At 39.4% G+C, this 12,093-nt stretch overlaps 1 protein-coding gene across 6 annotated transcripts in view; it reads left to right on the forward strand.

The window, feature by feature from the left end:
* Nucleotides 1-12,093, forward strand: part of CADPS (calcium dependent secretion activator) — a 466,408-nt gene that overhangs the window by 350,163 nt on the left and 104,152 nt on the right. For 3 of the 6 annotated variants that reach the window (XM_055344208.1, XM_055344209.1, XM_055344214.1), the window contains 2 exons: nucleotides 1,302-1,370; nucleotides 2,242-2,259. The exons of 2 other annotated variants lie outside the window; for them this stretch is intronic. In XM_055344208.1, coding sequence (XP_055200183.1) covers nucleotides 1,302-1,370; nucleotides 2,242-2,259 — 87 coding nt within the window. The remainder of the gene's footprint in view (nucleotides 1-1,301; nucleotides 1,371-2,241; nucleotides 2,260-12,093) is intronic. One more of the 6 variants, XM_055344210.1, reaches the window with a different exon arrangement.

The following is a 12,093-nucleotide window of genomic DNA, read 5'->3' on the forward strand; positions in this document are numbered from 1 at the left end:
GACAATGCAAATTGTGTACCAGTGGTAATGAATTCATTGCTATGCACCCAGGGAGAAACACTTAAGAATTGGGCACTAAAAGGATGTTTATCAACTCTTGACTTGGTAATGAGTGACAAAAATAGAGGAACAAGAAGATCATTAAAGGGCTGTTAGCAAATAATTATTCTAGCATTTACCTTCCCAGGACATAATGATTGGTTGTATTTGGTAAAGTCAACCAGGTACCTACCTAATAATTCTAGGCAAGGCCAGAGATGGGATGGGATCAAGAAACGTTCGGTTGCCATGGCTGCTGCCTCATAGGCCTTGGTCTAGCTATTACTAGTCTTTTGGTAAGATCTGCTCTCTTCTTTCAGATAAATATATCCAAAAACAAACTTTAAGATCTGTAAGTAAAAATGCATTCATTTCCAAAGTAGATCAGCTGATCTGTAATTTCCTTTTGTGCCTCAATTCTTCTTGGTTGTGTTAATTATCTTTTGCACTGTGACTTTTAGGTCTGGGGATTCTTTGAAGAAACCAATCTTTTTTTTTTCCAACTCTCTTTTCAGAGAAGTACCTCATTCCACACTACCTGCTCTCTTCCGCTTCTCTCCTTCCTTGTCCGTGATTGGCTCAGCCACTTTTTGACGTTACCTCTGCAAAAGTGGCTGTGACACCAATTTCAAAGCATGCTGGGATTGTTAATTCAGACAACCCAACATCCTCTGGCTGCATGTATCAGGTTTTCTTTCATGAACATAGTCCACCGTAGGCTGAGACAGTGCAGCTTTGAAGATATTACTACCAAACAACTTTCTTTTACAAGGTTCCGATCCTATGCTCAGAAAAGAAATCTTACATTTTCACATTTGAGCCCCTCTGTGAGCACTAACAGCTTAGTCCCCTGAGAATTTTGGAAAGAAGTTGTAGTGATATTGCTGGAGACTATGTTTATGAAGAAATACCTCAAGAGCCTTAGATACTAAAGTCTGAAATCCTTAGTATCTTGGAGCCTTAAATCAATGAAATTCTGTTTCCCTTTACTCATGATGTTTTTGGTCATTGTACTCTTGCAAACAATTCTAAAGAGACGTGTAAAATCATGGTCACAATCTCTCTCGTGACTCACGGCATGCTGAATGGTTAATCCAGTAGATCTCCAATTTTGAAACTCCTTTTTCTTTTATCCTGTGTTTATCCCAAAATACTCGTGGCTATTTTCCTTTGAGCTAATGTAACGTATTCCTCTAACCTATGACCTTTAACCTCTTTACCTCTGACCTAAGCCTCTTGCATGCCCAAATCCTCTTTTATAGGGAAAAAGAGAGAAATGTATGAGCATCCTGTCTTCTGCTTGGCCTCCCAAGTGATGGATTTAACCATTCGTGAGTACCTACCACCTCCTCGCCATGCTGTCTTCACTCTTTCTGTTTTCATTATTTCAAGAAAATCCAGATCCAAACCAACTCACTCTCCTTGCTTCAAGTTTTTTAGCATTGGCTTGTCTGTTGATTCTGTCTGTGAAACCCAGTGTGAGAAGTCCAGTCACTTTTTATCAGCCTAAAACAGGTTAGACAATTAAGCCATTTGTTTGTGATAAACTCAGATTTGTCCGTAAGTTTTTCAGTTCTTCTCTGTCTGTGACCTGAATGCATTTTTACTTTGCTTGTGTGTAACCCCAATTTGTAAAGTGCTTGTCACTGGTACACAATCAAAAGGTAGCCGCTAGGCCGGGAGCAATGCGTTAGGTGTCAGATAAAGGACAGTGGGGGCAAAATCATGCCTTCTTTTCCATGTTTAAGATGTCAAACTATTTTGGGTGTATGATCACACAAGGTGGTCCATTCGCTGTAAAAACTAGATCTTATATGCCTCCTGTCTGTTCTCTTTCAAGCTGGGAAGCTTTTCCTTGTTCTCTCTGGAGATTTTGACTTGTCCTTGTCCTATAAGCTCTGGCTAGAACATATGACTTAATTGTCACTTGGAGAGTTCGTGTATGTTTCATAGCTTGATTTCACATTAAACTTGATTTTACTAATTTTCTATTTGTGCAGCATTTTCCACCTCTGTGAAGGAGCCTTTTTTTGCTGGCCCCCACACTTCGGGGCGGTGGGAACCCAAGGGCAACCTTTTCCTTCCAATATCATGTATCACACATAAGTGGGGGGCATTTTGGTCCATTTGCTCATTAATCCTGCATATGTGTTCTTGTTTCTCTCTCTCTTCTCTCCTTGTTGTGCTCTCTCTTTCAAATAGAGAATCAAAAGGACGCAGGTGAACCAACTGTATTATGCATTATAAACTATCAGGACTGTTGAGTTATATTGAGTTTCTGTTTTTGTTTTTGTTTTTTAAGAGCTCCTTAACGTATGGACTCCCAAAGACTGATGTGGAGTTGCAATGATACTTAAGGAGTTAATTTGTGCTGTCTAACTATATCTCTTGCCCATTAGATGTTGACCTCGATAGAGCAGAATTTCTATAAAGGCATAAGCTTTGAAGGAACAGAATTCTGGTTAGCTGCGGGGCTTCATTTCATCTTTGGTTTCAGTATTCGGTGATTTGGCCTCATGTGCTTAAAAAAAAAGAAAGTTACTGAACCAAACTACTCTTTCTCTTTGTTTTTCATTCCTTTTTTCTGTTTTCTGCCCTACTGAGAAGTTTGTGTTCTTTGATGAATGTTTATCAGCCAAGACAGAGAGAAGTTGTGTCCGTGTTGTTCTTGTACGTATCGTGTGATGAGACAGGATACACGCAAAGGATGGCTGAGAAGGGGCTGTTGCTGGAAGTTTCATGAGAGGAAAGATCTTAGAGAATTCTCTGGCTTTGGAAATTTTCTTCTTGTTTGGTCCCCAAACTTCTGAGCATATTTTGAGGAAAGCTTTAATGTGAAACTTTAATAAGTACATATTGTTTTTTAAGTCAAAAAAATCCTCAAAAGATAATTATCATTTTATCAAAGTTAAACATATTTCATTTAATCAAAGTTAAATGCATTTCAGATCAATTCAGAAAGCAGTTTTGTGCACATGCCAAGCATCAAGCTAGCAATTGGTATTGGAAGACTCACAAACCTATGTTCAAAACACGTGAGCATTTTTCCCCCTGAAAGAGAAGGTGTGCATTCATCCATCCATCCATCCATCCATCCATTCATCCATTCATTCATTCATTCATTTATTCATTCACTCATTAGACAAGTGCTTAGTGGGAGCCTACCATATGCCAGGTACAGTTGTAAAAGTCAAGGACTAGTAAATAAAAAGGAAATAGCTGTTAACCTAATGGAGCATCTATACAAATGGGTGTAAAAGTGTAAATTACGAATTCAGTACATAGCAACACCAGTTCATAGAGTGATGTGTAAGAGTGCATTATCAGAAAACTATGGAAGTTTTCACTAGGGCAGTGAGCTAGAATGCATCTTTTTTTTTTTTTAAGATTTATTTATTTATGATAGACATAGAGAGAGAGAGAGGCAGAGACACAGGAGGAGGGAGAAGCAGGCCCATGCCGGGAGCCCGATGTGGGACTCGATCCCGGGACTCCAGGATGGCGCCCCGGACCAAAGGCAGATGCTAAACCGCTGAGCCACCCAGGGATCCCCTAGAATGCATCTTGAAAGATAAATCAGAATCAGTGAAAGGGAGCTGTGGAAAGTGGAAGGGCATCCAAGATAGAATAATATGTGCAAATGCATAAAACTGTATAGCTAATAAAAATAGGTAATTCTTTTTAAAAAAAAGTCAATTCGTATTCAATGTGTATTATGTGCCCGGTATGACTATAAGGGCTTTTTATGTATTAATTCATTTAATTCTCAAAAACTCTTATGAGATAGATACTACTATTATTCCCATTTTAGAGATGAGCAATCCGAAGCACAGGCTAAATAACACATTCCTAGAAGATTAAGTGATAGAGCCGGAATCTGAGCCCAGACAGAGGCCACACTCTTAAGTACTCTGTAAGTCAATGTGATTACAAGACAAGGTACAGCAATGGCAGTAATGGGTGCTGATGTTGGCAATGTACGTAGGAGGCAAGATCTCATATATACCTTAATAACAGGGTTCAGACTGTATCTCATGGTCTAGAGGTTCTCAACCTGGAATCTATGCCAGTGTTTGCATGCATATAGATTTTTACAAGGGAAAAACTCCACAGGTCTCACTTCCAAAGGTGAAGGCTTTTTAAGCAAGGGAGCAGCTTAGTAATTTGCACTCCAGAAAAATCATACTGTCCATACTATGATAGACAGAATGGACTGGGTGGCAGGAAGAGTGTAAAACTAGACCTAAAAGGTTAAGGTCAAAGCAGAGATGGGTTTGAAGCTTGGGATGTCCAAGGCCTCTTCAAGGCAAAGCAGACCTAAGCTACAATCATCATCCTATTTGCTTCTTTCCTGACTTGTAAATCTTTTTTCTTACTCTTCCCTTCCCTCTTCAATCTCCTGACAGGGAACAAAACACAAACACACAGATGGGTATGCAAAGCCAACTGATGGAGGTGGCAGGGCACAGTTGGAGTCACCTGTGTAAATTGGGGTGGAGCTACTGAGTCCTTTAGACAAGCTGTGCTTCAAAAAACTATGGGACTCTGCACATGGCAGTTTGGTGGACTTATGTTTTCTGTCTGGTGGCATTATTAGAAATTAAATGTTCGGTTTAATTACAGTATCTTTTTTGAAAAAAGATGTAAAAGGCTGCTACTCCATGAAAGAAAAGCTGTGACTCCTGCAAATGAATTCTATCATTTTAAATACATTTCATTTAAACTGTCACACGTTCTGAACCCAGTAAGCTCTGAGAAAGTCTACACTACTATTGCTGTTTTGCTTCAATTCTTGGCTAAATACTTGCATAATTTTCTAAGCATCATAAGGATTCTACTGGAACTTGAAATAAAACAATTTTTCCTTCAAATATGCCAAGGATTTATATAATTAGATAGATAGATAGATAGATAGATAGATAGATAGATAGATAGATAGATAGCCAGTCCACCTATGGGCCCAAGAACTATGCTGAGGACTTTACATGGAGAATCTAATTCAATCTGTACCTTAGTCCTATAAATAAGGCTTCATTATTGCCCCTTTTACAGATTCAGAGAGGATAAGTGACTTTCTCAAACAGGATTTGAACCTAGATCTTTCTTGATTCAAACATCATCCCTTTTTGTTTCTTTCCACTGTGCAGCCTTTCCAACTTGGATAGTATCCATTCATTAAGTAGCTAAGTTCAAAAGTATCTACAATTTTTGATCCAGAAAGACCACAAAAACAAACAAACAAAAAACAGAGCAGTCCTTTCTAGGACCAGATCGCTGTCAAAATCCTTTCATTGAGAAGTCTTTCTGAGCAGCTGAGATTCTTTAAGATTGCCAAAGAACTGAGGACTTGTTTTTTTGCTACAGTTGAGAGAGATCTGCTAGAGCAAGCCAAATGCATCCAAAGGAGTGCCACGCAGATTCTGTAGTCAACCCTTTGTATCTTCTCCTGTCTCCAGTCAAACTTCTTATAGGTCCAAGGTCCTGCACATATTCAGAACCCTCCTGCCCAACCCCGAGGCTGCCTTATCTTTCAGCCACAAGATAGTGGCTCCACCCACAATCCATTAACTGGAATGAGTTTTCAATATGACAGCTGTTGATGCCCAGTATTCACATGTTAGCATCCTTTATGTACAACTCACAGAAAACACTACTTCAGAACCAGCCTAAGCACTCAGGATTGTTACACCAAAAACTTACATCACGATTTTGGTTCCAATGAGTCTCTTAACTTCTTTAGCCCTCATTATTATTTTCTGTAAAAGGGGCTGATAATGGTTCCTCCCCCAAAAAAAGTTGCTGGAAAGATCAAAACACATATTCCAAATAAAGCTTTGAGCACACTGGCTGGCACATAGTAAATATTCATTATATAATTTAGCTGTTATTATTTATCTTATTTAAAAAGGAACTTCTAAAACCAGATGTGTAGTATAGATATATTATTTGATTTTGGAAATAGAATATAAAACACAACTTCTCGGGGATCCCTGGGTGGCGCAGCGGTTTAGCGCCTGCCTTTGGCCCAGGGCGCGATCCTGGAGACCCGGGATCGAATCCCACGTCGGGCTCCTGGTACATGGAGCCTGCTTCTCCCTCTGCCTCTCTCTCTCTCCGCCTCTGCCTCTCTCTCTGCCTATCATAAATAATAAATAAAAAAAAAACACAACTTCTCAAACTTCCATGTTCACACAAATCTCTGAGAATCTTATTAAAACATAGGTTCTCATTTGGTAGGTGTTGGGTGGGACTTGGAAATCTGCATTTCCAAGAGGCTCCCACATGATGCTAAAGCTACTGACCCAGTGATTGCAATTGGTATGTCAACAAAATCTAGGGGGTAGACTATTTTTCCGTTTATCATAAATCTCAAAATAAAGCATTGCAATAAAGCTCTGCATATATTTGTTAAATACCCACTAAGTTTCAGGAGCTCTGCCAGGGACCAGAGCCACAAGCGAAAGCAGTCATGATGCCCACCTGGGAGCTTATGACAGGGTAGAGAACACAAGTGTAAAACAAGTAATGACATTCCACTGACTATGGTAAAGGGAAATGTAAGGTGCTACAGCAATGCAGCACAGGAGATTTTACCTAAGCCAGGGTCTTTGATGCATTCCCAGGACGAGATGTCCTGGGAGTCAAAGACTGGTGACTCAGGAAGAACTGTCTGGGGTGTTCCTGTCCTTCCTAAAGTATTTGCCTCTGTTGATCATCCTTCCAGATGTCCCAATATCCTGCCCCAGAGAGCTTGTGGTCATATACAGGAAAGCTTATTTGGGGACTGCTTGGATATTTAATAATTAAAAGCAAGATTCTTACTATAGCCAGTGACAAAACAAAAACAAAAACACAAAAACACAAAAAACTTAAGCAAGGAAAGGGGATCTTTGCACCATATAGCTGGGAATGCATGGATACAGGATAAAGAATTTTAGTGTGTTTTGATCTCTCCAACTGCTGACAGGCTTCTTTAATGTGACTGGGAGTCATGATAAGGGGGTTGAGAGAAACATGGGTAGAGATGGCACCAGGCTTTTATCCTAGCAAACAATCCTAGAGGAAAAAGAATTTTCCTTTCCAGGCAGTTGTGTAATATTCCAGAGTAGGGCCTCATTGGCCCAGCTTGGGTCACATGTCAATCCCTGAGCCAATCATATTTCCCCTGATGGCATAGGGTGCTGTGGTTGGCCTGGCTTGCCTCATATGACTGCCCTTGTACTTGTAGGAGTTATTGCTTGATATTCCCATCAGAACCATTTGGAGCAGAGAGGCAATTCTCCTGAGGAAGTTTACCGTACCTGCATGAATAACAGATGTCCACCCTGTATCCATCCAAAATTTAGTTCATTTTTCTTAGGTGCGATAGTTCAGTCTTAAGGGCAAAGCATGCTTTGGGATACAAAGATACCAAACTGGAGAAGAAACATACTATAATGACATTATTTCTTTCTTGTTGATACAATGTAATTTAAATAAAAAGTATCTTAAATTATCTTAAATCATTTTCAATTGCATCAAGATACCCAAAGTTGTTCTCTGGTTTGGAAGTTTAAGTTATATATTTGTTAAGTAATGAGCGGCATTTAGTAACAGATAAAGTTACTATTATAATTTATATACCTATTGCAACCACAGAATATTTGCTTTTCCATGAAAGTACTGCATTGGGTAGAATCCACTGAGGATTTCCTTCCACCAATATTTGAGGACCTGCCCTGGACCAGGCACTGCTTTAGGCCCTAGAAATGCAAAATGCATCGGGCATAGGGAGAGACTGACATTGAATATAATTTGCTATTTTTAAGGGCCATATGCATTCAAGTAGAGATATCAACAGAGGAGGTGGACCTTTGTTAAAAAGGCACTCTCTTGTTATGGCATATGAAGGTATAGCTCTTGTTATAAAGGGATCTCATAAAGGTGTATAAGTAGGAGCATGACAGGCTCAGATGTGTGCTTTACAAGATCACTCATAAGCCTGCCGCAGAGACAATGAAGTTCAGAGGAGGAAAGGGACCAAAAGTGGCTGGCAGTCTTCAGCAACAGTTGAGGTGGAGATGATGAGATGGATTGCATGTCTACCCCCTCAGCAAGAATGTGGGCACATGACCTAATACAGTGAAAGAGAAAATCAAGAGACATTTTGGAGATAGAATGGATAGGCCATGCCACCCATGTCCTTATAGGGAAGAGACAAAGATAGGTACCATGAAAAGAGTAGAGAAAACAATCCATGATTCATCCACATACTTTATTATACCATATACTTTGTGCTGTGCTAGAGATGAAATTTTCTGAAAGGCAGTGATGAAGATGCAAGGCGTCCAGTGTATATAACGGATAACTTCACTGAAGAAGGTATGCTAAGTTGTAACCTTGCATTACATGTGTGGTCCATGGAGCCATCATTTTAGAGAGGCAGTGTACTCTGGAAAGTAGGATGTGGCTATCTGCTTAGCTTTCTTTTCACCCCAGCTCTTGTACCCTCCACTCCGAAATTGTAGCAAATTGCTGCAGGCTGGTTCTTTCCAGTGACAGCATAATACTAACACTGGCATCTTCAGCACCATGTCAATAGGTTGGAACTTGGTAGTAAGTGGGCTTTCCATCAACCATATCCATCTCTCATATGATATTTCAGAGACTGGCAATTCACTCGCTGGAAGCAGAGATGGTCAGGTTATTTAAGGGCTAATTGGAGTGTCTCTCGCTCCTGGATGCTTCTCTTCCTTGGCTTAGCTGAGCATGCAGAGGAATTCTCTTTTTGTTTTTCTGCAGTCACATTTAACTCTCTCTCTGGAAGCCAAGCAGATTTAATTGTGTAAACATGAGCAATGGTAATTGGGTAAATGAAGTTGGAAACCAAGGTATGATGTTTTTGTTTTGCTCTGTGAGGAGAAAAAAAGAGGGAGCTTGTTTTTCTATGGTGGCAAACCTCACTGTCAGAATTCTGGACAGGCAGTTGGCAGGAGGGAATCCCTTTACGAATTTTCATCAAGACCCACTCAGCTGAAATATGTATCTGCTGCCTCGGGGGTTATGGATCAGCCCGGGGACACTTCATTGTTTTGTAAACCACCAGGTCAAGTGTTTCTCTACACTGGTCTAGCTATCTGGGTGAGAATGAGTAAGAAGTTGCCATGAGAATTACATGCTCAGGTAACATGCATTTGCTGAAAGAGCCATGAGAATGCATTACCAGAGATGTACCTAACTTTCAGCACAGCTAGCTGTAGGTGGAAAACCAGCTTTTAACAGAATATTAAAATATGAAGAATTTTTTTTATAAAGGATGAGTAGTTGCCTTCCTCTAAATAGTGTTAATTCAACACTGATTTCTCCAAATTCTACTTATTCACAATCTTTTCCAAACAAAAGATTTAAGTAAGAGGAGACTGATAGATAATATTTTTTAGTCCTGCACTCAAAACACTGAGGTAGTCCCACAAGCAAAAGACCTCATCAACTTCTGCTTTCAATCGATGGTTTTACCAGAATATTATATTTGTCCTTAATTCTTGTATTTTTATTAATGTTGCTAGAATTCCATTTCCTATAAGCCTGCAGTAAAATTCATTTTCCCAGTTGAAAATTCAAGCAAACCCAGAAACAAACTTGGCAATGTAGCATGTCCCCCTCACCATACAGATTGCTTTATAAATGAGGAACTATTAAAAAGGAGCAGGTCTAAGGTTAATGAGACACTCATTAGAGAGAGAGAATTGTAGAAGCTGATAGTGCTCCGTGTCTGTATTGAAGGAGAGGCTATTGTTATAGGATGTTTGCTGTGCTGATATCGTAAACCACATGACAGATGGGTCAAGTGCTGATTACAGTATTCTAACATTTGGAATAGCAAGTAACATATTTGATAAGCTGGCAAGTTTTTATATATGATTCAACCCACAATATAAAAGCCACGAGAATTCCAAATTGAAAATAATTAAATGAGCTGGAAACAATCAGATACCACACATTTTTCCCCAAAATGACAGATTTTGACATGTTGAAATTCCACAAAGGGAGCAAGAATATTCCCTAGCTCACTTGAACTAATAATGGCCCTTCATCTGCTTTTGTAAAGCAATTAATTCCTGCTTTCTCCCAGCATTGGAGACAGCAGTGAACGTTTGTAGACACCCTAGGCTTTACAGAGATCTGTCCAGGCATTATTTTATTTGCTCTTAACATCAGGCCCACAAGGTATATAAAAAAAAGATATTAATAGTCTCACTTCATAGCTGTGGAATCTGAAGCACAAGGAGCTTTAAGAAGAAGGTAGAAAAGGTTATGTAAGAAAGTTAAGTAGCATATTGAGGGTGAGGAGCCAGATCTTCTAGCTATGAATCCATCAAGTCTAATCATTGGGAAGAGGAAGCAGCTATTAACATAGAGGCGTTCTTCATTGAACCAAAGTGTATCTTCTTTCTGTCGATGATGCTGCCACCATCATTCATGTGTATCCATCTGGATAAAGGCATCCAGTGTTTGCATTCAGCCTCTTGGGTGTCTCGGTAGGGCGGTACTGGTGACGCTGGTAAGAGTCCCGTCCCTTGTCACACAATGTCACACCTCTGTAGTATTGCGGTAACTCCAAGAAAGCGGAAGCTCTCGGTTTGTGTCTCATCACTGTTGCTTGTTTGGTTGTTCTTTTCAGAGTTTGTCATCTTACTTGTCACCTTTGTGAAAGTCACCTTGTCTCTTTCCTTTTTTACTGTCTCTCCTCACCTACCCGAGCAGCTCCCCCGTCACCTCCTGGGCCTCCTCCACCCACCCAAAAGCAGACCAGCATGTTTTATCAGAGGCTCAAAGGCATGCCTAGGCCAAAACCAAGTACTGTAAACTTCTACGGTTACTTTATTCAGCAGCTTTCTAGCTTCGTTTGCTTTTCTGTTCATTTTTCTTCTTGAAATTTTGTTTCGGTTTGGAACACTAAGCTGAGGCTCAGGCTCTCAAGTTTGACACTGTAGGTTTTGAGACAGTCGAAAGAGAGCATTTATTTCCAAATGTCCACATTTTTTTGTCCAGCTATGTCTGACATATGCAACATTTTCAAATCTCAATGTCAGCACAAAATAACATTGTTGTTGCATAACATTTTGCATGACTATTTTTTTATATGTTATGAGCTTCAATTCTGTTGTATGAAATGTTTACTAAGTATATTGTAGTTTTCGTTCCCCTTCTTCAGTGCTCCAGCTAGTATGAGATTGGGTGACAGGAATGTTTCAATCCATTTCAAGACAGCGGAAGTGACAAAAAAAATCAAGTCTAAGCACAAATTTCTCCTTGACCTCTGATGGGGGGGAGGGAGGACATGCTAGAGGATTTTGCACAATATTTTCTTTAAAGACAACATCTTAGAGAAGTTGTTTTTAGTACTGTTTTTGCCATTTAGCTAGTCAGTTAGATATGCAAATGAAGAAGAAAATAGTGTCATGTCTCAATAAAGTGGCTTGATCTACAGATAATGGAATTGCAGCTAATTAATAGTAAATGAAAGTCTGCTACATGGGTTAATTGGAAGATCAAGCATCCTAGATTAAAGGGTCTTTAACCTGCTTATTTTAATAGTTGCATGTTAAAGTAAAATTACAAAAGGTTTTATTAAACATACTGTTTGTATATATACATCAGGCATACACATATCTGTGTACATGTGCACACACTTATAGAATGGCTGCGTGCACATATACACTTTATGTGTATCTATCAATATATATTGTAATCAATCTAAGAGTACTGCATATTAAAACAAATCTTCAGGTGGTCCCAGCTTAAACATCTTGGATTTCTCCAAACATAAAAATTATTCACAGCTTTTAAATGCAAGTACATAAAAATATTGGTGGGAATTACTTCCTGTCTATATCATATGTCATATGCAGTTAGAATTCCCCTAGATTTGGTGAGTATTCCATGCAAAGGACAATGTTCTTTATTCTTAAAGCTAGAGATTTCAAAGATGTGCCCCAAGTGGGATTTCCTGCAGATTTGTATTAATGTGCAGGCTTGTCTGGTTACTAGAAAATGTATGTAAGTGTGTGATGT

This window comes from Nyctereutes procyonoides, unplaced genomic scaffold (assembly GCF_905146905.1).
Source record: "Nyctereutes procyonoides isolate TBG_1078 unplaced genomic scaffold, NYPRO_anot_genome, whole genome shotgun sequence".
Lineage (NCBI taxonomy): Eukaryota > Metazoa > Chordata > Mammalia > Carnivora > Canidae > Nyctereutes > Nyctereutes procyonoides.